At 43.6% G+C, this 27,146-nt stretch overlaps 1 protein-coding gene and 1 pseudogene across 1 annotated transcript; one reads left to right on the top strand and one right to left on the bottom strand.

Annotated features, from left to right (window-relative positions):
- LOC101394374 (glutathione S-transferase A1) lies at positions 1-21,281 on the top strand. Its single transcript, XM_014782624.2, has 7 exons — positions 1-32; positions 125-236; positions 3,398-3,449; positions 13,930-14,062; positions 16,261-16,402; positions 18,448-18,579; positions 21,162-21,281. The coding sequence occupies exons 1-7, from the start codon at positions 1-3 to the stop codon at positions 21,279-21,281; spliced, it is 723 nt and encodes a 240-aa protein (XP_014638110.2).
- LOC106800857 (Y-box-binding protein 1 pseudogene) lies at positions 19,799-20,915 on the bottom strand (annotated as a pseudogene).
- Positions 21,282-27,146: the final 5,865 nt, after the last annotated feature.

Raw genomic sequence — 27,146 nt, 5'->3', positions numbered from 1 at the left:
ATGAAGGAGGCAGACCTTCTTCAGCATCGTTGGTGCTGTTCAACCATGTATCATAAAGTACATTTTTGCTTCTGTTGTTCTCTTCGTTTGTTCATTTATTCATTCATTTGTTCATTCATTCCAGTTTAGAGAAACCAGGAGGCCGCATCATTGCAGCGAAGCCCAAACTTCACTACTTGGATGGACGAGACAGAATGGAGACCATCCAGTGGCTCCTGGCTGCAGCTGGAGTAGAGGTGGGTTCAGAGCTTGCTCATCTAAAATTGACTATCAAAGTCCCTTCTCACATAACTAGGAGACTGTTCTTACTAAGTGACCTGTCAAGAGATTTGCATTAAAATAAACTTCAGTTATTAAGTGATGAACTGATTTGATCTAATATGTTATTAAATTTCTTGTCTTCAAAGAACATAAACAACCAAAATAAATTTGAGAAACTAATCACAATATGTGGGCCAATTACAAATGGATTTAAACAAACGTAAAATGTCATTTATGACATTTATGCAATAGTTAGAAACATGAACATACTGCATATTAAAAAATATTAAAGAGTTATTGTTACTGTTTTAGGTGTGATAACATACTGAGGTTATTTTTAAAATAGTTCTTACGTTTTAGAGACACATTGAACTATTTAAAGAGGAAATACAAGATATCTGGGATTTGCTTTAAACTATTACAGGAGAGGGAGTGTGGTGGGCATATAGATGAAAGGAGACTGGCTTGAGTTGATAATTATTGCTGCTGGGCAATGGGTGCAAGGATGATCTTTTTTCCTGTATTTTAATTGTACATGCTAGACGTTTATATAATAAAAGGATAAAACGATATAATATTAAACTATAATACAATTAAAGTTAAGAAATAACAACAAATGTGGGGAGGAATGGATTGTAACAAACTGGCTGTGAAGATGTAATACATTCACTCAGCAGTGATTTTGTTGATCACCGTTAAGGGCCAGGTCCTGTGCTAGGTCCTGGGTACACACGGATGAACAAGACAGACACAGGCCTGTCCTCAGGCGGCTTACATTCTAGTGAGGTTGCACATGGTAAGGAGGTGATTAAAAGGAGAGAAGGGAGCATCTAGGAGGACACCCAAGCATTTAGAGTGTCAAAATGCCATATTCCCAGTGGAAAAATGGTAGGTTTCCTGGGAGTCTGTTGAGTGCTGCCCTCTAGAGGTGTCACAGAGAAAAACACTTCTCAGTCCAGATCAGAGGGACCAGCAACTCTGGGATGGGTTTCCCAGGGAGAGGGTCATGGACAGACTCAGGACATCTTGTCCCTCAGGTGGGAGCAGAAAAGGAGGGTTCCAGATGGGACAGTGTCCTGTGACAGGAACTTCTAGTGGGCTCCCTTCAGCCTCATAACACCATGTTTACTAAAGCCTTGGGATTACACTCTCTGGATTGCTCCATGGGCGCATGGGGCTTTAGCCTGGCCCTCTCTCAATTTCATGAAGAAACCATACACAAAACATCCAAATAGTGCCATTCCAGGTTGTTTTCTTTCTATGAGTCAATAACTCGTTTTCACTGTGTCCAGCATCAGGTTTTGGTTCAGGGACATGTTCAGAGCCCCGGGGCAGGATCAGCTCAGCACAGGAGTGGGAAGCAGGGGGAGGTGCTGAGAGCATCCAGGCTTCCTCTTCTCCATCCCAGCTTGACTGAAGAGGGTGGTGGGGCAAGGACTTACCAGAGGCTCTTGGTCAGGGCTTCTGGGTTCTCTGTGCCCAAAGGCTGACCCTCACCATCCCATCCGTCTGCACTAGCCTCGCAAACACCATCTCACTAGCCAACCCCACCCCACCTCAGCCACCCTGCTGTGAAGACCACCACCATCCCTTATGTTTGTCTTGAAGTGGGTGCTTTATGAATTACTGCACCCACACCTCACCGTCTGTATAGTCTGACCCTGTGGAGTCATGTAGACCCACAACAAACTGTTCCACTGGACAAGTTAGAAACCCCCAAATTCCCACACTTTTCACCATGAAGAACCCCTTTAAACTATAATAGCTGCTGCAAACACCACTACTAGTTATTACATGGTTTATGTGGGCCGGTCCTATAATATGCATTTTAAAACACAACATATTCTGCTTAAGAAAATGTTCTACCTCCATTTTATAGATGAGGAAACTAATGCTTGGAGATGTGAAGTGACTGTGCCCAGATCACACAGCTACTATGAGGCAGAGCCAAGTGTGGAACCAGATTCTATCAACACTGAAATCCATTTTCCTAATATCTGTCTCTTTTGACTTTTGGTTTGATAGATTCTGCTGATTAAGTAAACTGCATGATTATATAATTACTGATTTTCATATTTGTACTAAATTCAACAACCATTCAGAGCTTCTGGTCCGACTGAAACAGCCTTGCTGTTGGCTGCCATTCCAACCACAGAGACTCGGCTCAGGAGAAGGGATAATATACACCAAGGTGTAAATCCTTAATGTAGGTCAAGCACAGAGTACATGTTCACCCATGTTAGATTGTTTTAAATCTTTTTTATTAAAAAAAGGATGGTATGATGAAACAGCAATCAACTTCAAAACTCCTGACAACGTATGTTTATTGATCACCTAGTGTATACATGGTACTGTTTAAAGGTCTTTGCATACCATACGGATTTAATCTTCACACCAACCTATAAGTTGGTACCACAACTCTACCCCTTTTATAGATGAGCACACTGAGACACGGAGAGATTCAGTAATGTGTCGAAGGTCAAGAGGTCACTACATGTATTCAAACCCAGGCAATCATATGAGAAATCAACATTTTTAGTTAAAAAAAAAAGCTATATGGAAACAATTTTTCCTTCCTGAAATTGGGAGTTCTAACCTAATATGTCCACTATTTTCGAGGAGAACAAATTCTGAGTTGAAAGAGTTAAAACTGTACAGCCACCAGGACTCATTTTACCCTGAGTGGGGCCTTGTGGGATGGGGTGGTGTCAATGACAGCAGAGGCCTCTGGTGGCAGCATCTTAGAGGGTCACTGCCCCCTGGCATACCGCATGATAAGGGACACACAATGTACTGTCCTGATCTCATGTGGAGAGACAATAGGAAGAACTTGCTAGTCCCTTCCCTCCATGACATCCCCTCCCCAGTCACCACCTAACCATCCACAGAGCTGGAAAGAGGGTGGAGGTGAATTGAAACTGCAAGAGTGAGCTGTTACTGCTGTAACCCGTGCTCTTTCCTGACGCCTCTCATCTAAATTCCCAGCGGCCCTGATCACACTCCTCTGCGTACCCTGCCAAGCTCAGGAATCGCCCTTCTCCTCGTCATGTGCCAGACAGGGGCCATTCAAGTGTAAAAGCTCTATAATGCTGTTGAATGAAAGAACAAGAACTCATTGACTGTTTCTGCTTTCCAGTTTGAAGAGAAATTTATAGAAACTTCGAAAGACTTGGAAAAGCTGAGAAATGGTAAGACCAAGTATCTAGTTGCCTCTGATGAGAGTATCTAGTAGAAGTCATGTGTTGGGGTTTTAACCCCGGGCAATGCCTATGTGTGTGTACCCTGGGAGCTGGGGGCCAGGGAGAGGGAGGGAAGTGGTGCAAATGTCAGGGCTGGGGCTCCTTGAGCAGCTTTGGTAACTCGCTCAGGGCAGGAAGGGCTGGAACTCTGTGAGTGTTTGCTCCAGGACCATCCCCCAGGCCCTGTGGATCCCTCTCTTTGCTTCTCCTGCTTTTCTGCACCAGGACTGACTGTATCAGCTCAGGATCCCACAGCCCTCCAGCAAGGAAATCAAACATATGCATTAGAGTGAAAGAGGAGAAACAGGCCCCGCACTTGCCTTGAGTTCTTGGAGACTGTATCTGTGCTGATATCTGACGGGCACATCCTCTTCCTTGTGTTGCACAAGAGCCATGAATCCACAGGATGAGTGTGTAGGGAAGAAGAGAGGGAAGAAATGCTATTGAGCTGGATTTTCTTCCTCTTATCCTCATGGCTCTCCCGGTGTCTGTTCCCCAGCCTCACACTGGTGCGGCTGGAGGAGACTCAGTGGGTCCTCGCCTAGGAGGGTCTCAGATTCCCTGGCTTGTGCTAATGACGGGGCTGGTCTTTGGCTCCACTCTGAGGCTGTGCTCCTGTGCATTGCAGGCCCTGAAAACCAGAATCAACAACCTCTCCACCATGAAGAAGTTTCTACAGCCTGGCAGCCAGAGGAAGCCCCAGCAGATGAGAAAAGGCTACCAAAAGTAAAGAAGATTTTCAAGATGAAATAGAGCAAGCATAGTGGCCTAACACATGCAGGACCAATCTTCTGAAGTTCCAACAATGAAGTGCTTGACCTAGATGTAGATCCTGGCTATTTTGAGACTAAAAAAATATTCCAAGTTTTTAGTGGTAATTAAATAACACAATTCCTATGAGCAGATTTAGTTACAATTTTTTATGTTTCATTAGGTTAAATATGAAATCAGATTTTCAATCTCCTTCAAAACTGTCTCTTGGTTGGAATGAAAAATACAATAACAAAGGAAAACAGATTCTGTGCTCACCTTGATCTTTTCCAGAAATTGTCATATAACACCTGTCACATAGCCATTGTAGGGGAAGAGAGAGAATCCCCCTCTGCCCTTTCCCTTAAGGTTCTTATGGCTGGCCAAATAATTAAAAAGACAGGTTAGCAGGAGAAAATAATACCAAGTTTAATAACATGTATACATGGGAGAAACCAGGGAAATTGAGTTTCTCAACACAATAGCAGAAATTCTCATCTTAAATACTATCTTCAGCTAAACTCAAAGGAGGATGTTGGGGGTGGGCGGTGTTTTGGGATTTCAGAGGGGAAGAAGACAATTTACATGAAGAGGGAAATGTAAATGTTTGTCAGACAATGCTTTGCAGGGCCACCTACAGAGAATGTGGCCGGAGAGACAGGAATTACAGTAATCAAGAGTATGTAGATTTAAGTCTTCTTCTTCCGTCCTGATAAGAGTTTTCACAAATAAGGTCATCCCCCCTCTTCCCACTACACAGAAGGAGATACCCTTACAAATGTAAATATTTGGTAAACAGAATTTGTTAAGAATGGGCTTAGCAAGGATCCTGCCAGTCTGTCTACACCCAGAGTTAAATTCCTTTAGGCAGGGGCTGGCCCGGTGGAGCAGGCAGTTGGGTGCACACACTCCACTGCTGGCAGCCTGGGGTTCACCAGTTCGGATCCCAGGTGTGCACTGACATACCGCTTGGGGCGGCGTCCCATATAAAGTGGAGGATGATGGGCATGGATGTTGGCCCAGGGCCAGTCTTCTTCAGCAAAAAAAGAGGATTGGCAGATGTTAGCACAGGGTTGATCTTCCTCACACACACACACACAAAAATTCCTTTAGGCAGTTTGGGGGAGGTCAAATGTCCGTCAGAGAAAATAATCAAGGTAAAGAGATGTATTTCAGGATGGCCAATTTTGATTTCCCACAGTCCCGCCTTTGAAACTAAAAGTTTCACAGTCCTTTTGAAACTTAAAGAAGTTTCATAGTCCAGAAGCTGAGTTGGTAGATTGTTCCATCTCACTGAACACATTTCTTAGTCCTGATAATAGATCAGTTCAATTAAGTGTATTTTAGAAGGTGATGATGCAGGCGGGCTCCCAAAGTTAGGCCTTATGTATTGTGGAAGTGAGGAATCAAGTATTTAATAAGAAGCATTTCTATGGAAACAAAAGAAAAACAGGGTTAATTGTTGGAGCAAATTGTAAAGCGGTTTCTGTGTTCAGAGGACAGCCAGTTAAGATTTCTAGATGTCAGCGTCAAAGCATCTTTTGCAGTTTAAAATGTCTCTGATGATGTCATTGGGTAATCTCTCAGGTTTATATCAATTCCATTGGTTTCAGTTTGTAAGGCTTCAGCATAAAGGGCAGGTTCAGTTCTTAGTGATTCCAAAAGAAAATGATGGAAAAAATAAAAAACGTTAGTTTGGAGATCTGTAGCCAGATATTTCAGGAGACTAGAAGAAATCAGGAATCAGTCCAGTCAACAGATATAAAACAAAAACCTCAAAAGACAATTAACAAAACTAGGATCTAATATCCGCAAATGTATAGTACAGTTTTTACTGAAATATAATTTTTCTCTCTGAAATCACCCTCATTTTTATCAAAGATAGCCAAATTAAAAATAACTAGTTTGCAATATAAGTTTAGTTTTAATAAACTTGGCCCAATTATTTACATAAGTACAGCAAGAATAGCCATTGATCATATAAGCTCTTTTAAATTTGCTTTGCTGGAAACTTTTTACAAGGAATCTCAGATTGAACTTAAAAAGCCTCTTTAAAAAAGCCTCTCAAGGCCAGGAAAGCCAAGCCAAGGATTTTCTCATCAGACTTCACCTACAATACCTACAGATTTGGGTGAATTCCTCTCTTCTTGAGGTTTCCCCAAAATATTTTGAGGTTCCTTGTACCTGCCAGGTAGGTGACATTTTTTACTTATCCAGTAAGTGCTGCTTGGAACATAAGGTACCAGGCCAATATTTCCATGTGGCTTTATTCCGTAAAGTCCAATCTTCATTCCTTAAAAGCTGTATGGTTATATTGCAAATATGATGTTCCAGTCACAGCCTTGGTAATATAACCAGTGTTTCCAATTGTGTCCTGTTATAAGGAAAACAGATTCTTATTGAACATATGCAAATAACTATATTGCCATGAAGCAAGAATATTTACTTACTAAAAGTTTCCAAATTCTGGAGGGATCAGGTAGAGAGAAAAAAATATTTCAATTTTGCTTACCAAGTTATCATTTACCAAATTGCTATATACATAAGTCATAGCTAGCTCAGGAGAAAAGAGAAAAAGTTTTCCTTAAATCTGAAAAAACAAAACATTAAAAAAATCAGCAATATTTCAAATGAAAAATCATAAAAATTAGAATCATCCTCATCAGTTTATTTAGTCCTGTGTAATCAATTTTTGATCTTGATTTTTTTGCTAGCAGCTTCATGAAGTCATCTGTCTCTCCATCAGAGTTCTGTAATTTCTTAACCCATTCAGTTTTATGATCAGAAGGTTTGTCAGAAGCCTATACTCCAGAGTAAATGTTAGAGTCCTTTCCAGGAACTTTTTTGAAGATGAAACATATGTAAAAGCATCAGGGTAAAGAAATAACTATCTGTAAACACGACCCCAAAATGGCAATTGACAAAGAAATTTGGTTAATTCTGTGACATACAACACTTTAACTAATAATAACAAGTAACCAGGATGGATCAGAATTTCAGCACTGTTATACAATTTTAAAATACCTATATCAATAACATTAACCTATTTAATACCACTTAAGAAGGTTTATCATGAACACTTGATCAAGTATGAAACAATGCTCATTATGAAACAGTCAAGGGCAGAAAGAGAGTTAAAACAGCAAAAAAAAAAAAACCTTAATAGAGAGACCTCAGTCCTTTGAACATAGAAAATTATTTTAACAAAACATAGACTTTTTTTGTCTTTTAGGTAGACTTACTCAAAGGTAAAGAAAAACCTTTTATAACCTCTCAGATGAAAAGTTCAAGAAAAATTATCCTTTTAAGAGGAGACCAAATTTTAATTTTGCACCAGCTTACTTCTAATATTAAAACTCTTTTACTTAATTGGATTTACCTTAATCCCAGCGAACTTGACCATGGGTTCCTCTTCAACAAACCTTCTATAACTTACTTTTTACATTCAGAATTTGTCCCTTGCCCTCATTTTTTTTTTCCTTCTAGTACTTTGGGACAAACTTATCTTTCTTAACCAACCAAACAAAATATTTCCATTTTTTGTACCTTCTTTATACATCTTACTTTCCTTGTACACAGACATATTTTTCTTAATTTTAGTAGCTTTAATCACATGTAGTAATTAGAATTTTTAACCCTTAGAAACTTTAATTTGTAAGTAAAAACTAAGTAAGCAATTATAAACTTTCTTTTACATTGACATTCTGTGGCTTGGAAAATTTATAAACATTTCATAATTTCTGGAAACATGTTACTTTATACTAAAATCTTTTAATAAAACACAAGACATGTTTACCAATAGACCCAAAACACCTTTTAGTTTTCCTGTAAGAAGCCAAAAGTAGATAAACCTATATTTAGCAGTTAATGTCTAATATCTTATCTTATTTGGAAATGATCTAGATACTCAATGAATTTTTATCATAAAATTTAGCAAAACTCTAGTTTTAAGTCACCAAAAAGAGTTTGGAAGCTGTAACCACCATAACACAGAATTATTGTTAAAAGTTCACTCAACATTTATCTTTTTCACATCGATTTAGTTACTTGTTCCCAATAATTATTTAGATTGCCTACAAGACTTCATAAGACATTAGATAAAATTAGCCATCATTTAAGTTATTATTTTTGTTAACCAGTTCTATAATAGAAATAACATCAGTTTTTCTATAAAATTTCATGTAAATTTCATCACCTCTTATACCTCTAAACATAGTTTTCATTAAGACTATTATCAATAGGTCTTGATCTTATAATTTTGGACAAGGGAAGCATTCCCAGTCAGACATTTTAAAACATACTGAGGCAAAGTTGATGTTACCTCTTTATATAAAATTAGCTCAAACATTCCAACCTTTATAATCTTATCAACACTTACACTTTTACATATTCTCAATTCAATTGTAACCTGAGTCAGGGTCTTAAGGCTAGTCAAATTTTTCTCTTTTTTTTTTCCTCTGGCCATTTTTTAGGTACCAATTAAACAATTATGTGAGAGCTCTCAAAACATTTTTTCCCCCAATTTAGAAGTTTTTCCAATTTAAATGATCCATCGTCTGGCCACATTGGCAAGTGGGATCTTAACCTTAACAGCGACTCATCCCAAGCTTTAACTATGAATGCAAGAGGTGTCCCCAAAAGAGATCCAGAGAATTTACTCCCAAAAATAAGAAAGCACAACAAGAGATGACAAAGGCCCCTTATACAAAAGGAACCCCTTATGACAAACTTCCCTGAAAGTAGGCACAGCCAGACAGAGTTTCTCGGAACCCCAGTCTGCTCAATTGGCTGCCAAGGATGTACGCCGGTATGTACATCCTCCAGAAGGTGGAGACCAGAATTGTCACAAAGCCAAGCTCACAAGATACAGAACAAGACAAAAGTCCAGACGACAGGCTTATAGAGATGCCTGTGTAAACAACAAACAGAGAGACAGAGACAAAGACTATTTCTGGGAGGAAATGGATCAATTATCCAATGGGTACCCAACCAGAACCTAGAGTTGCTGAGTCCAAGAAGCTAGCTTCACCAATATTTTCTCCTGTTAATCTAAATTTAGAAAGAAAAAACACACCACTCTCACTTTCACTGGACCCCGCAGGCAGAGATCCAGGAGACTGACATGGTAAGAACTCTCACCTCCTGCCGGCTCTTGTCAGGGTCCGGGATCTCTCCGCTGCAGTCGTCCAGGAGTGAGCAGTGTCCAGCCAGTGAAATTTTTGCCGCACGTTGGGCGCCAAAACTGTCAGGGAAGAAGGAAAATCCCCCTCTGCCCTTTCCCTCAAGGTTCTTATGGCTGGCCAAATAATTAAAAAGACGGGTTAGGGCTGGCCCCGTGGCTTAGCGGTTAAGTGCGCGCGCTCCGCTACTGGCGGCCCAGGTTCGGATCCTGGGCGCACACCGACGCACCGCTTCTCCGGCTATGCTGAGGCCCCGTCCCACATACAGCAACTAGAAGGATGTGCAACTATGACATACAACTATCTACTGGGGCTTTGGGGAGGAAAAGGAGGAGGATTGGCAATAGATGTTGGCTCAGAGCCAGTCTTCCTCAGCAAAAAGAGGAGGATTAGCACGGATGTTAGCTCAGGGCTGATCTTCCTCACAAAATAAATAAATAAATAAATAAAAATAAATGAAAGACAGGTTAGCAGGAGAAAATAATAACAAAGTTTAATAACGTATACATGGGAGAAACCAAGTGCAGAAATTCATGCCTGACACTCTCAGGTATTCACAGGAAAATACCTGCCTATCTCGGTAATGGTGAAAGAAATTTTCTTTTTTCTTTTAGAGTCCTTTTCCTTAGGACATTAAAAAGGTTTTTTCTGATGCATTTTTGAACAGATATTACGTCTACTATGGACTCTTTAGTGTTCTAGGCATTGGGGATGGAGTGAAGAACCAAACAGAGCCGAGCTCTCCTGTCAGGGGACCCTCTGTCCCTTCCAGTCCCCGAGCACCCTGGCACATCATCGCTCTGCTGCTTAGTGTTCTTGGGGCCTGGGCATGAGCCCTCCTCTCAGGTCACTCAGTGTCCCTCAAACCTGGGCTTCCAAGACACAGACTATATGCATGAATTATGTATAAATGGATATATACAAAATCATTGTTCTCAGCCAGTGTGCCTGGATGAAGAGTGATTTCTAGCTTTAGCCCCACCCAGGGCCAGTGATGAACACTATCCCAGAAAAGGTGGGCTTTGGCACCTGGAGTTCTCTTCCCCTTAGTGGGAGGGTCCCCACAGTGGGGGGTGGGGCAGGGGGCACACAGACACAGGGCTCCCTGACTGAGGCTTCACTTCACTCTGGTCTGTTCTCCACTCACAACCAGAGCAGATTTCCTCAAGTGCATCTGAGTCTCTCCACTTTCTTGATCTCCTTCAGTGACTCCTGTACCTGCAGGGAGCCCTCCTTACCTCCCTCCTCACACCCACCTCCAGCCCATCACACTCCTGGGCAAGGCGGAGCCCTGGCCTTCCTCCTTGGGCACAGTTGCTAGCCCTGCCTGGCAGCTCCTTCCCCCTGGTCACACTCCACTCCTCCCCTTGGTGCTTCCCAGGGAGAGCTGGGCTCTGCTCTGGCCTCCCACAGAGCCCCGTGAGCATCTCAGAAACCTGAAGCCACTGTGCCTCCCCCACTGTCCTGTGAGCTCCTGGTGTGGGGACATGGCCCTGCAGTGTCCCCAGGGCTCCCTCACCAATGGTAATAACACCGCACACAACTCCACGCACACCTCGGTGATCTAAGGGTTCGAGTCTGGGCTTTGGGAGTTCCTCACACTTCCCCCCACACTCTCACCTGCCTGACATAGGTATTCACTCACCCATGTCTTCAGTACACATTTATTCCCATCACCCAAATGATATAACATATAATTAAAATTATTAAACGGAAAATTTCTACCTCACTTGAGCCTGATACTATTAAACCAACTGTAAGTAACCTTCATGAGATGTTGGGAGAAAGTAGAATGCTGAATATTTAATGAAAGGGACGAATTATAAAACTTTAGTGTGATAGGGGAAAAGTCTGCTCTTTTTGAGAAAAATAGTCCTTACCTTTTAGAGATTAACATACTAAATTTTTGATAGATGAATTGATATGCTGTCTAGGACTTGCTTCAAAATAATCCCATGGTAGTGAGTGGGAATATATATTAGATTCTCTTGGTTGCTGTATCAAATTACTATAAACTGGGCAGCTTAAAAAACACAATGTCTTCTCTCACACTTTTTGAGGCTGAAAATCCCAAGTCAGGGTGTCAAGGCGTCAGCTGGGCTGTACTTCCTCTGAGGGCTCTGGGGGAGAATCCTTCCTGCCTCTTCCAGCTTCTGGTGGCTTTTTGCATTCCCTGCTTGCCTTGGCTCATCGCCACATTACTTCAACCTCTGACTCAGTCATCATCTCACCTCCCCCTGTGTGTATATGTGCGTCTGTCTTCTCTTCTCTTACAAGGATACGAGTTACTGGGTTTTGGGCTCACCAGGATAATCCAGAATGATCTAATTTCAAGTTCCTTAACTTCATTACATCTACAAAGACCCTTTTTCCAAATAAGGTCACATCACGGGTTCACGACATTTGGACATGGACCGATGTTTTTAGGAGGTCGCCTTATCACCCACTACAGGGTATAGATGAAAAAAGATTCTTGGCACTTGCTGAAGCAGGGAGATTGGTACATTGAAGTTGGATATGCTATTCTCTCTACTTTTGTATTTGCTAGAAATTTTCCACTTAATAATTTTAATAACTATGTTATATATTATGCCCCTAATATGTACAGGGACTTTGGGGACTTGACTGAAAGCAAGATGAAGGTTCTACTCCCAGGAGCTCACGGTGTGTCGGGAAACTGATATTAAACATTCAGTGTCAAATAATGTGAGTAAAGATATGATAGGGGAAATACAATCATAGCATGGGTAGAATATTCTAATCAGAGCAAAGAGCATGTGCAAAGGCCCAGAGGCTAGAAAGGCTGATCCAAGCGTGGCTGAGAGACAAAAGTATACAAATAGGGTTGCCAGATTTAGCAGATAAATACAGGATAACCAATGAAATGTGAATTTCAGAAAACGAGTTATTTTTTACTATAAGTATGTTCCATGCATTGCTTATGACATACTAAAAAATTATTTACTATTTGTGTGAAATTCACATTTAATTGCGTGTTCTGCATTTTATCTGTGACCCAATATAAAAAGTATTCCAGAGACTCACTTGCCCCTTACTGACATCAGCTCCCTGCTGCTCATGGCAGAGGTTTCTCATCTGCCTTCCTCCTTGCATCCAATTCCTGAAAACCTCACAGTAAGTTTCTGCAGAAAGCTGTTTCCTACTGCCTGACAGAGACAGTCCAAACATCCTGAAATTTTTTGTTTAATCTTTTAATTGCCAACCTTGAAAAGGAACATATTAACCATTTGTTTTGTGATAAGATGATGACTTAGTTTTCTTCTAATCTAGCATGGAACCCCTGGCCCCTGAACTCTGTAGGAGTGGCTTTTCGAATGTCAGGGGTGGGTCTCCTTGAGCGGCTCTTGCAACTCCCTCAGGGCCAGGAAGAGTTAGAACTCTCTTGAGTGTTTGCTCCAGGACCATCCCCCAGGCCCTGTGGATCCCTCTCTTTGCTTCTCCTGCTTTTCTGCCCAGTGACTGAGCTCTAGCAGCTCAGGACCCCACAGCCCTCCCAGCAAGGACATCAAACACATGCAATACAGTAAAAAGAGGAGAAACAGGCCCACCAGTGGCCTTGAATTCTTTTATCTGAACGGTTGACAACGTGATGTCTTAGCAGTATTATAGCTCAGATAACAAGATGGCGTTGAGTTAGTTGGAAGGTCAGGGGAGCCCGTGAGGAGGGAGAGAAAGAGTGAGAGCCAGCAGCAGTGGGGTGGGGAACACAGGGCCCCCTGCACACACTCTCCAATGAGGGGATTTGGAGAGCATACAGAACACCCTCCGGAAATCTCCCTTAGCACCGGCCCTAATGTCAGGAACCCACAGACCCTTTGGGAACTTCCCAGTTGAAATGGCCACTGGCTGGTGGCCCTATTGCAGGCTTTCCCAACTTCCTCCCAAAATATCCATGAGATAAATCAGTGCAAAAAATACGGAGACCTCCCATGCATCTGGATGGAAAAGAAAAAGATAAATTAAATAATAGGTTAAAAAGTAAAAGGCTGGGGCCGGCCCCGTGGCTTGGCGGTTGGGTGCGCGCGCTCCACTGCTGGCAGCCCAGGTTTGGCTCCCGGGCGCGCACCGACGCACCGCTTCTCCGGCCATGCTGGGGCTGCGTCCCACATACAGCAACTAGAAGGATGTGCAACCATGACATACAACTATCTACTAGGGCTTTGGGGGGAAACAAAAAGGAGGAGGATTGGCAATAGATGTTAGCTCAGAGCTGGTCTTCCTCAGCAAAAGGAGGAGGATTAGCATGGATGTTAGCTCAGGGCTGATCTTTCTCAGAAAAAAAAAAAAAAAAGTAAAAGGCTGATAAGAAAAAGGATTACAGGAAGTTAAAAACAAAAATGCTATTTACTTTGAAATGTTCCCAGATAATAATTTTTTGTTTCTTTTTCTATCTTTAGTCATTTCAACAAACAGGTTTGCATCCTGCAAGTGTGATCCATAAAACATTTCACTCTATGTTTTCTTTTCTTCTTTCAAAGGTAGGAGCTTGATGTTCCAGCAAGTGCCAATGGTCAAAATCGGTGGGATGAAGCTGGTGCAGAGCAGAGCCATTCTCAGCTACATTGCCGCCAAATACAACCTCTATGGGAAGGACATAAAGGAGAGAGCCCTGTACGGTATTTTTCCTGCTCTTTCATCAACAGTTAATAAGAACAATTTAAGTCTTTCCCTGAGGGACCAAGACAGTGTCAGGGAGATCAGGACCAATAGCAGTGTGGCCTTGGTGGTTTAGACTGAGGTCCAGTACAGCAGAGACCTCAGAGGACGAGGGACAGGAAACCTGCAGTGGACTCTAGCAAGTGGAATTATAGAAGAGGATGTGGCCCATGGATAGCGTGCAGTGACAGAGGTCTCTAAACACTGATGAACAAGGGAGCCAAAAGGATGACAGAATCATGATTCTGGGTTCTCAGACCTTTAGGAGCTGGACACCAGCCCACAGCTAGAGGCAAGAGACAAAGTGCCTACCTATGGATAAGGCTGAGGAAGTGAAGGACCCAAAGGAGCTGACTCATATTCCAGAAATTACCAGAACGATGACTAGGAACATAACTTATCACCCAGTTATATGGATTGGCATTTTTTGACAAGGGTTAGCAGAGGTTGAACCCAAGATGCTCGGGTTACATTGAGCATTCTGATACAGTACTGAAGCAGCAGATTTATTCAATACAACTATATCGAGGGGTCTCCTCCCGGTGGGTGGGACACATGATTAAAATTAAAACTGTGTAAAGAACTGTTGGCAGTTATTCAAAAGTTAAACATAGAGTTACCATAAGACTCAGCAATTCCACTACCAGGTATATACCCAAGAGAATCGAAAATACAATCCACACTAACACTTGTACACCAATGTTCATAACAGTGTTGTTCATAATCTTCAAAAAGTGGAAACAGTGCAAATGTCCATCAAGTGATGAATAGATGAAGAACAGAAGGTGGTACAGCCATACAATGGAATATTATTTGACCATGAAAATAAATGGAGTCCTGATGCATACAACATGGACAAACCTTGACACATTATGTTACATAAATGAAACCAGATACAAATGACACATACTGCATGATTTCATTTGTATAAAACACCCAGAACGTTCATATCCATAGACACAGAAAGTAGTTCAGTGGTTACCTGAGGCTGAAGGGAGGAAAGAATGCAGAATTCCTGTGAAAGCATAGAGCATTTCATTTGGAAGGGATGAAAATACTCTGGAATTAGAGTGTGGTGATTGTATAGAATTCTATGACTTTATCTATATCACAAAATTCTACACTTGAAAAGGATGATGTTATGGTAGGTAAATTATATTTCAATAAAGCTTCAATTTTATTTTATTATTTTTTTTCGTGAGGAAGATTAGCCCTGAGCTAACATCTGTTGTCAATCTTCTTCTTTTTGCTGAAGAAGATTGGCCCTGGGCTAACATCCGTGCCCATCATCCTCTACTTTATATGTGGGACCCTGGCCACAGTATGGCTTGGTAAGCAGTGTGTAGGTCTTCTCCCAGGATCTGAACCCATGAACCCTGGTCCACCAAAGTCGAGCATGTGAACTCAACCACTATGCCACCAGGCCAGCACCCTAAAGCTTTTATTTTTAAAATCCTCTTATACGAGCCCTGTTTAGAACTATTAAAAAAAAATCACTTGGTATACTCACTGGTTGGAACTGTATAAGGAATAGCACTATTTCAGGGGATACTTTAAGTGGGATCTTGAGAAATGCAAACACGGCCATTGTTGGGGAACAGTGCATGGAGAGGGCTGCGGAACCATGTTCTATGGGAAATCACTGGAAGAACTGCCAACATTGGGCATTAAGTGGACCTGGGTGGTGTAAGAGGATGAGAGGGAGAGGGCCATGACTGAGAGGGCTGTGCCAGGGACTTTCTCTGGAGGTGACTTAGGTGGCACATCTTTGATCACATGAATCACACTGAGTTTGTGCACAGAACAAACCCCAGCAGAGATGGCAAACCCCAGCTAGAGGCTCAGTGGTTACTTGCAGTGATTCCACCAATGTCTCTCATGCCTGTGACCCTGGGCAGGTCATCGATGCTCTCGGTCCTTATATTTGGTCATGTGTGTAACAAAAATTTTAGACATATATCTAACTCACAAGCTTGTTCTCAAATGAAATGTGAAAATTAAGTAAAAATCATAGCTGAATGACTGGCTTATAAAAATGCACCCAATGGAGGTGAATTCCTTTACCAGCCCCTGTTGCCTCATTCTTTTACATTTTTAACCTATGAAATCTAGGGCAGGAGACATTTGACATTTTGGTCATTTTTGTCTGTCAGGATTGATATGTACATAGAAGGTGAGGCAGATTTGAATGAAATGATCATACTTTTGCCCATAACCCCACTTGATGAGAGAGATGACAAGATTGCCCAGATCAAAGAGAGAACAACAAATCGTTATTTCTCTGCATTTGAAAAAGTAAGTGGGCTTTTCAGTGTCCTGGGGGCACTGAGGTTAGAGGAGAAAGAGAACGAGTGTCTGGGCATTCCTGGGGCATTGACCCTCACGTCCAGTGAGTCTCTCTGAATACTAGTTAATGGAGCACCTGACTCTCAGGGCATTTTGTAAAAATCCACTGTGAGAAAGAATTGTACAAGTTTTACCCATGTTATAATTTTTCACCAAAATTTCAATTTACTAGGATGCAATCTAAAATTCTCTATTCAGTGGAATTTCATGTTCATAGACCTTGGCCTTGGGAGGCTCTGAGAGCCACACTAGAGATTGGAGCATATCCTGCAGAACAACATACAGGGGCTTCTCCTCCAGGAGGAACATGATGAAAGCAATACATCAAAAAATATTCTGGTACTATCTATAGGGAGACATGAGACTAGCTCACCATCAAGAGAATGTGGTAGTATTTCAGAGAATGGATAAGATGTATCTAAATAGATGGGAGCAGTGGATGGAAAGGAAGTGATAGATGAAGAGATGTTTGGGATAATGATCTACAAATTTGGGGGACATGGCTCTTAGAGTTTTGAGGAAAGTCATGCAAACTAAGGAAATAAAGTTGCATCATTACACATAGTACTTATCTTAGTTAATGTTTCTCTTTGAAAGTAAAGGAGAACATTTTAAGATCAAAAGTACCTGAAATCATGCTAAATAAAAATCACGAACCAAAAAATGATTGTAAGCCATACAGGTGGCTTACATACAAATAAAAGGATTAACACCGACCCCCTCATCTTTATAAAGCATTAAATCATTCTTTCTTTCATTCAACAAGTGTTCAGTCATTGCTAGTGTGTCAGGTCCTATTCAAGGAGTGAAGAATTTAATACAAACCATAAAATCCACTCTTGGTCCTTGCGGTGCTGAGAGTTTAGGCACATTCCCATGATGACAAATTCTTCAGTGACTGCAGTTTGAGGACATCTATACTCTGAAATCAAAGAACCACGTGATATAATATATGAAAGATGCACATTACAACATAGCATTTGATGATTTATTATATTCTCTATTTTTTATCCAACTTCTATATACATACTTAGTCTGAAAAGGTATTTGCCACCATGTTATTTTCTTTAGTTGGTGTTGCTATGTGTGTTTTTTCTGCTTGTACTTTATAATTTCCGTATTGCTAGAATATTTTAATAAATATCACATATTTCCCCTACAATTTATGATGAAAAATTGCAAACATCCAGAAAAGTTGAAAGAAATATGCAATTAACACATATACATCCACCACGTAGATACCAAAATTAACCTTTTATTGTGTTTGCTTCATCATATGTCTCTACCTCTCCATCCCTCTCTCTGTCAATCAAATATATTATTTTTGCATATATTACCAAGCGAGTTGCAGTCATCAATGCAGTTCACCCCTAGACATTTCAGCATGCAGATCATAACATAGTGCAAGTTAGGAGTTGGAGTGAATGTTGTAAGGGAGATGCTGAGTCCGAGGTGACCCAGGTTTATTCAGGTCCCAGAGAGACAAACAAGAAATGAGGAGAGCAGAGGAGAGGAGAAAGGCAGACTCTGAACTAGTCTGCTCAGGACTGAAGAAGGCTGTCATGAAGATGGAGCCTTTGTCCAAGGGAGAGGGGAGAAAGAAAAGTGTGGAACAAAGAAAGAGAGAAAATGAAACAGATGGAGAGCCATGCCCTGCAGTTTCAGGGCTGCTCACTTTAGGGTGTGGGGCCAACAGAAACATGGCACAGCAGGCGCTAAGCCCTTGGCCCAGTACAAGGTGCAAGTAGGGAGCCCCACGATGTGGGAAAGGGAGAAGGACATGGTAGCCCAGCTTCAGCTGAGGACTGAGGAAGAACAGCAGAGCCCACTCCTCCCTCCGTCTCACTGAGTCAGGGCCGGTGGAGAAGGTCTGAGGCTCCACATCCGCCCAGGGAGGCAGCAGAGGGGGAGAGTGGGGCTGAAGAGACCTGGGAGGAGCAGGGGCCCAACCTGACTGTGCCTGTGTCCATGACCTGATCCCTCAAATTCGCCAGGTGTTGAAGAGCCACGGACAAGACCACCTGGTTGGCAACACGCTGAGCAGGGCTGACGTTCACCTGGTTGAACTTCTCTACTCTGTCGAAGATCTTGACCCCAGCCTTCTGGCCAACTTCCCTCTGCTGAAGGTGATCTCTTTCACAGCCCTCAGGACAGAAGGCCCTCATCTTCCATCTTGGAATCTAATATTTGGACTCCTGGGTCCCCATTATTGTTCAGGCCTTTGCTGCCCTCGGGACTCCAAAATTGGCTCTTGGGCCCTGGTCTGAGGCATGAAAAGAATCTCATTATGCCGAGGAGATCTGAGTGGATGCTGCCCCAAGAAGAAGAATTTGTCTTTTACAAGGAGAGGGACCCAGGGTCAGCCTCTCTCTCCCAGGCCCCTGCTCCATGACGGTTTGTGTCCTCTTTTCTCTGTGATTCCCTTGACCCAGGTGTGTCCTTCTCTTTCCACACCTGAGTCTGTGAGCAGGTCTCCTCCCCTCGGCTCCTGTTCCTACTTTCAGACATTGTGTTTCTCTCTGCACAGTCTCCTCTCTCTCTCTGGGAAAATTGTTTTTGACTGGCCTCGTGGTTTCCCGTTTATATTTTCTGTCTTTAGTTCCTGCTCACTTTTCCTATATCTTTGCTTTTTCTTTCCTTTTTTTATTTTTTTATTTTTTTTATTATTTAAGACCTTTATTAACAGGTGCTGGCAGTTTGTTAACTTTTCTGAAAAAATCAAGTTGTAAACTTTTTTTGTGTGTGTGAGGAAGATCAGCCCTGAGCTAACATCTATTGCCAGTCCTCTTCCCTTTTATTTTCACTTTTTGTCCCCAAGGCCCCATTAGATAGTTGTATGTCATAGTAGCACATTCTGCTAGTTGCTCTATGTGGGAGCCGCCTCAGCATTGCTGGACAAGCGGTGCGTCGGTGCGCGCCCAGGATCCCAACCCCGCCCGCCAGTAGCGGAGCCCCTGCACTTAACCGCTAAGCCACAGGCCAGCCCCAAGTCGTAAACTTTTATTACAAATTAGAAATGAGGTTCTTAAAAATCTCAACGTGACCAGATATGAAACAATTTAAAAACTTTTAAAGGTATATTGAGAAAAACCAGGTTTTTTTCTTTTTTTTTAAAAAAACACATTTGGTCATTACCAAAAAGAGACGTTTTTAGGTAAAAATAATAAAAACCCCATGCTGCATAGATAATGCAGATAGTTCTAGTTATCTGGTCAACAGGCAAAAAGCAAGCACTTAAGATCTTCAGCTCCAATCTTTTGTTCATTTCTTATTGCTGGGATTTCCTATTCCTTTCTTCTTGTTGGATATCTAAAGCGGATGATGGTAGAGATGGTAAGCCTGCATTTACTCAGCCCCGCCCTCCTCGGCCAGGGGAGCGGCCGAATTCTCAGCTGGTGGATCGGCTGCTTTCGTCTCTTTGCCATCCTGTGGTTTGGGGTTTTCTGGGCGTCTGACTCGGTAATTGGAGTTGCGGCTGCACCGACGTTGAGGTGGCTGCTGACCTCAGGTCTCATCGCCTTGATTTCCCTTATCTTCTTCACTGCCGTCCTCTCCTCTCTAGGCTGACTTTGGCGAGGAGGGTCCCTGCGGAATGGTGGTCTATAACCCCATACATATTCTCCCTCACTGGTCTCCCTTGTTCCCCTGCACCCTGGTTGTCAGCACCCTCCATCGCTTCTCCCTGCACAGGAGGGCTGGAATACTGTGGTCGACGCCCATAGGGTCTCCGCATAGTAAGGTGGGAACCGTCGCCTGCAGTAGGGCCGGCGCTTTGGGCCTGGCCTTCGGGAGCACTCTCCGATCCCTCATCCTGTTCCCCACTCTCACTATTCTGGTAATTTTGAGGGTAGCTGCGTGGGGGACCCCTGCGAGGTGGATAGCGTCTATATGGTTATGGTGTGCTGCGTATTTACTGCCTTGCTCTGGAACTCCACCAGCGCCTGTAACATTTGCTGCCTGCGCACCCTTCTCTCCTTCAACAACACCAAACTCCGCAGTCTCTCCATCTCCTACCCTGCGAAGGTGCTTCCTGGGGTTACTCTTCTTTATGGCAGCCTGGTGTACTAATACGTCTTCTTTGGTGTCATTCCTTTTGATGAAACCATATCCGTTTCTTACAGTGAAACATTTTACTGTTCCCAAAACCTTCGCTGCGATGACCTGGTCCCCGCCCTGCCCGGGGTGCCGGGCTCGGTGTCGGCAGCGCTGAGGGCGGGGCCGGCGGCTGCTGGGTCTCGGCCTCGCTGCTCCTGGCTGCGGTGATGGGGACTGGGGCCGGCTGCGGCCGCTGCGGCTCCTCCCGGGGTGTGATGGTAACGAGGCCGGCGGCGGCGGCGGGGCTGCTCAGGGCTCTCTGGCGTCCGCTCTCCGCTCCCGCTCCCAATCGAACTCTATCTTTGTTTTTCCTGATTGGAGACTGTATCTGTGATGGTATCTGACAGACACATCCTCTTCCTTGCATTGCACAAGAGCCATGAATCCACAGGATGAGTGTGTAGGGAAGAAGAGAGGGAAGAAAGTGCTATTGAGCTGGATTTTCTTCCTCTTATCCTCATGGCTCAGACTGTCTGTTCCCCAGCCTCACACTGGCGCTGATGGAGGAGACTCAGTGGGTCCTCTTCTAGGAGGGTCTCAGATTCCCTGGCTTGTGCTAATGACAGGGTTGGTCTTTGGCTCCACTCTGAGACTGTGCTCCTGTGTGTTGCAGGCCCTGAAAACCAGAATCAGCAACCTCCCCACCGTGAAGAAGTTTCTGCAGCCTGGCAGCCAGAGGAAGCCTCCAATGGATGAGAAATGTTTGGAAGCAAAGATTTTCAAGATGAAATAAAGCAAGCTAGACTGCCCAGCACACGCAGGACCAATCCTCTGAAGTTTTCCAACAATGAAGTGCTTGACTTAAACGTAGATCCTGGCTTTTGTGACGCCAGTAAACTCTTCAAAAGTTTTAGTGGTAATTAAAAAATACATCTCCTATGAACAGATTTAGTTACAATTTATTCTTTTTCATTAGGATTAAATGGAAATCAGATTTTCAATATCCTTCTATCCGGTCTCTTGCTTGGAATTAGAATAAATAAAAAAGGGAAACATAGATTATGTGTCTTCTTGAACTTTTCCAGACATTGTCATATGACATCTGTCACAGAGCCATCAGAGTCACTTGCAGAAATTCATACCTGACACCCTCAGGTATTCACAGGAAAATACCTACCTTTCTCGGTAATGGTGAAAGAAATTTTCTTTTATGGTTGAGAGGCATTTTCCTTCTGATAATAAAAATGTTTTTTCTGATGCATGTTTGAACAGCTATTATGTCCCCTATGGATTCTTTAGTGTTCTAGGCGTTGGGGAAGGAATGAAGAACAAAACAGACTCGAGCTCTGCCCTCAGGGGACCCTCTGTCCCTTCTAGTTCCCGAGCACCCTGGCACATCATCGCTCTGTTGCTTAGCGCTCTGTGGGGCCTGGTATGAGCCTTCCTCTCAGGTCACTTAGTGTCCCTCAGGCCCAGGCTTCCAAGATACAGACTATATGTATGAATTATGTATAAATGAATATACATAAAATCATTGTTCTGGGCCAGAGTGCCCAATGAGGAGTGATTTCTAGCTTTAGCCCCACCCAGGGCCAATGATGAATACTCTCTCAGAAAAGGTGGGCATTGGCACATGGAGTTCTCCTCCCCTTAGTGTGAGGGTCCCCACAGTGGGGGATGGGGCAGGGGGCACACAGACATAAGGCTCCCTGACTGAGGCCTCACTTCACTCTGGTCTGTTTTCTACTCACAGCCAGAGTGGCTTTCCACAAGTGCAAATCTGAGTCTCTCCACCTTCTTGATCTCCTTCAGTGACTCCTGTACCTACAGGGAGGCCTCCTCACATCCCTTCTCACACCCACCTCCAGCCCATCACACTCCTGGGCAAGGTGGGGCCCTGGCCTTCCTGCCTGGGCACAGTTGCTAGCCTTGCCTGGCAGCTCCTTCCCCCCCGGACACTCCACTCCTCCCCTCGGTGCTTCCCAGGGAGAGCTGGGCTCTGCTCTGGCCTCCCACAGAGCCCCGTGAGCATCTCAGAAACCTGAAGGCCACTGTGCCTCCCCCACTGTCCTGTGAGCTCCTGGTGTGGGGACATGGCCCTGCAGTGTCCCCAGGGCTCCCTCACCTACGGTAATAACACCGCACACAACTCCACGCACACCTCGGTGATCTAAAGGTTCAAGTCTGGCTTTGGGAATTCCTCACACTTCCCCTCACACTCCCACCTGCCTGACATCGGTATTCCCTCACCCATGTCTTCAGAATATGTTAATCCCATCACTCAAATGCAGTGTGTGTACCTTGCTGGATCCTGACGCAAGTAAACCAACTCTAAGGAAACCTTCATGAGACAATGTGGGAAATTAGAATGCTGAATATTTAATGAAATAAAGGAATTAAACTACTTTTGTGTGATAGGGGACTAGTCTGATTATCTTTAGGGAAAGAGTTCTTACCTTTTAGAGATTAACATACTAAATTATTTTTGTGAGGAAGATTAGCCTGAGCTAACATCCGATGCAAATCCTCCTCGTTTTTATGAGGAAGACTGGCCCTGGGCTAACATCCGTGCCCATCTTCCTCCACTTTACATGGGACGCCGCCACAGCATAGCCTAACAAGCGGTGCGTCGCTGGGCGCCTGGGATCCGAACCTGCAAACCCCAGGCCACCGCAGCGGAGCGCGCGCACTGAAGTGCTACGCCAGCAGGCCAGCCCCTAACATACTAAATTTTTGATATATGAAGTGACATGCTGTCTAAGATTTGCTTCAAAATAATACCCTGGTCGTGGGCCCATAGGTGAAGGTATATGTTAGTTTCTCGTGGTTGCTGTATCAAATTACTACAAACCAGGTGGTTTAAAACAACAGAATGTGTTCTCTCACACTTTTCAAGGCTGAAAGTCCAAAATCAAGGTGTCAGCTGGGCTGCACTTCCTCCAGAGGCTCTAGGGGACAATCCTTCCCTGCCTCTTCCAGCTCCTGGTGGCTATTTGCATTCTTTGCTCGCCTTGGCTCTTGGCCACGTCGCTTCAACCTCTGACTCCATCTTCACCTCCCCTCACCCTCTAAATGTCTGGGTCTTCTCTTCTGTTATAAGGATATGTGTTCTTGGATTTAGGGGCCACCAGCATAATCCCGAATGATCTCATCTCAAGTTCCTTAACTTAGTAACATCTGCAAAGACCCTTTTTCCAAATAAGGTCACATTCACAGATTCCAGGTTTTTGGACATGGATTTGTATTTTTAGGAGGCCACCTTACCACCCACTACAGGGTATAGATGAAAAAAATTATTCACAGTATGTGAAGCAGGGGATGGCTACATAGGATGGATACAACATTTAGGATGCACTTATACTTAAAAAGTTATTTATTATTTCTCTGAAACTCACATTTAATTGGGTGTCCTGTGTTTTATCTGTGACCCAATATAAAAAGTATTCCCAAGACCTGCTTGCCCATACTGATAGCAGCTCCCTGCTTCTCATGACAGAGGTTTCTCACCAACCTCTGTCCTTGCATCCAATTCATGAAAACTTCACAGTAAGTTTCTTCAGAAAGCTGTACCCCACTGACTGCCAGAGAGAGTCCAGACCTCCAAAATTTTTTTTTTTTTTTGTGAGGAAGATCAGCCCTGAGCTAACATCCATGCTAATCCTCCTCTTTTTGCTGAGGAAGACCAGCTCTGAGCTAAATCTAGTGCGAATAGTCCTCCTTTTTTTTCTCTCCCCAAAGCTCCAGTAGATAGCTGTGTGTCATAGTCTCACATCCTTCTAGTTGCTGTAAGTGGGACGCAGCCTCAGCATGGCCGGAGAAGCAGTGCGTCGGTGTGCGCCCGGGATCCGAACCCGGGCCGCCAGTAGTGGAGTGCGCACACTTAACCGCTAAGCCATGGAGCCGGCCCCTCCAAAAATTTTTTGTTTAATCTTTTAATTGCCAACCTTGAAAAGGAATATATTAATAGTTGCTTGTGATAAGAGGATGACCTGTCATTTTTCTTCCCATCTAGCATGGAACCCCTGGCCCTGAACTCTGTAGGAGTGGCTTGTCCTTAACTGGACTTCACCCTTGTCACAGGCAGGAGTTATTCCATTATAAAAACAGCTTATGAACACCTGAGGGGTTGGTATTGATTTGCTGAGCCACGCGGGAGACAGACTTTAATAAGGTCAGTACTGATTTTATAAATCTTCTTACATTGCCTCACATCCTCACCTCTAGGTCACCAGAAAAATACTTTAAAATGTGTCCTCAGCACAAGAAAAATCAGTTTTAGACTCACATGGTGACTTCTTGCTGTGCTTAGGGGTCAGTTCAAGAGTTGTTTATTCAATTGCTGTTGGAAACATCTTTACAGAAATGTGAAAATGAAGGATTTAGAACACTAGGGCATGAAAATCTAGATATGAGAAAAATTAAAGATAGGAGGAGAAAAAAGAATCATATGATTTTAGACAATCCGAGAATCTTCCCAGTGCAAGAGAGAGTGTGGGAGTTTGTGCCCAGGTTACTCTCTCTGTAGAAGTGGTTGACACAGAGCAGTTGTGAGATGTGATACTGTAATACTATGTCAGCTGTGAAAATTCAATATTAAGACTGATTATAAGAGGAATAAATTAGTCCGAAGGTCAGCAGAACTCGATTTTAGTTCAGCTTTTGCTGAATTAGCTTGCAGACACGTCTCCTTCTCTCTCTGGGGTTCAGCCAACTCAGGGCAACTCGACAGCGGCTGGAGGTTTCCCAGTGTGGCCCTGTGGACACTATGGCTGGGCAATGCTTTGTTGTGGGGCTGTCCTGTCTGTTGGCCTTTTTTTTAGTTAAAAAATATCTCTTATAGAAATGTGCATTTAATTAGTTTTAGTGAATGTACTTGAGGGGAGTGTTAACATATTTTTTCCTCAAATTTGCAATCTATACACCTTTCAGATACCTACAATGATAGTTTGTTTACAGGTTCACATGAAATCATCATTTCTTCGATACTCTACTCGCACTTTTTCTCTCATTTCACTCTGTACGTGTAGAAAGAACACAGCGTGGGGGTCAAGTTCATCCTAGTGCTGGTGGCAGCTGCACAGTCAAATGAATGAGAGGCGCAAAAGGATAGAGAAGAATTATTCCATGTTCAAAAAAATGTATTTTTCAGAAAACCATTATCCTGGAAAGATGACACAGATAAAATAGCCAACTGCAATCAAATGTAAGGTATTTCCAAGTAAATATCCAATCGATGTGTCTGTTAGGATAACATGGTGGATGAAAAACAAAAGTGGATAAAATACATAATGAGTAAGTGTGGTAAGAAGCATTTGATGAAAATCGAGCCATCGCCCCACTCCATGTCAGAGGCTTCACTGCTCTGTACCAAAGGCATGAAGCACCTCCCTCCTGGTTTTGACAAGGAAAATGTCTCCAGAGATTGCAAAGTGTCCTCCGGGGTGGGAGGGACAAAATCACCCCCTGTTAAGATTCCCTGGGCAACATGACTTCTCAAACTCCCCAACTCAGGAAGTCTCGATGGGAAAACTAGAGAATCACAGGAGCACAGAATGAGAATTTACAAAGCACAGGAACTCGCCAAGCTAGAATGGACAAATCATTCAAATCAGAATGTAAGAGTCAACCATGCTAAGCATTAATATCGGGGGAAAAAAGGAAAGGTCTCATACAGGAGAGATGGAGAGGTTCAGGGAGATCATGTGAAAATCCTGGAGCTATTAGAACATAACAGAATTCACCAGAAAAACTCTAGTACCTATGGGAGAAGATATTGAAATGGCAATGAGGAAAAGCACTAGGCAGGATGCTACCGAGAGCAAGGTTTGTCAGGGCTGAGGCGGGGTCCTCATTTGAAGGGGAGGAAGGCAGCCACGTGGGGTAGAGAGGCACGGAGCTTGGGGACTGGGTGCTGCCTGGGAGGCAGGAGCGCCCTGGGCCGCGGAGCAGCGCCCTCAGCTTCCTCAGCCTGGCAGCTCCTCACCTCGCGCTGACTTGCTTGGCTGAGAGAATCGTGATTCTTGAGTTGGAACCACTCAAAGTGAAGTCCCTGCTGGGGCCTTGTGCTCTGTCTGTTGTCCACAAACCTGTTTTTCTGACTAGACTTAAAGCCCTGTAGGTCAGGGACCAGATCAGGCTCGGATCCTGTTCCTGACCAGCCATCATTTCTTAGCACTGGAAACTGCTCCAGGAGTGTTAGTTGAAGAAGTTTGAAGGAAACTTTTTAAAAGAAAGAAATACACCTACATGGAAGCAGAGACATGGTGTCAGAGAAGGACCAGAGAAATGTGTGCGTTCCAGGTAAGCAAGACACCACTGAAGAGACGTGATCATTTTCATCAAGTGGCGACTGTGAGACCCACACGAGGGCTGTGAAGAGCTGGAGAGAGAAGCCGTGGGTCTCCCATTCCAGTTGCTGGACCCATGCAAAGGGGGCTTGGGCACAGGAAGGAGTCCAGTGTGCCTGGATCAGGGAGAAAGGGGCGGGCCTGAGGAGAAAGGTACGTGGGGTGCAGGGTCCAGGGGCAGAACCAGGGATCTGCTGCAGTGTTGGGGTTATGCAAGGTCTTGTTTAATGATGTGCCAGAACCCTGAACCTTCACCAAAAACATCTTGCAATCCAGGTTAAACAACCAGTGAAAATCACTAATCTTTCCAC

The sequence above is a fragment of the Ceratotherium simum genome, chromosome 13, assembly GCF_057802395.1.
Source record: "Ceratotherium simum simum isolate JZ-2026a chromosome 13, ASM5780239v1, whole genome shotgun sequence".
Classification (NCBI taxonomy): Eukaryota; Metazoa; Chordata; class Mammalia; order Perissodactyla; family Rhinocerotidae; genus Ceratotherium; species Ceratotherium simum.
Note: the sequence above shows the minus strand (reverse complement) of the source record. Positions and strands in the feature narration are given on the sequence as shown.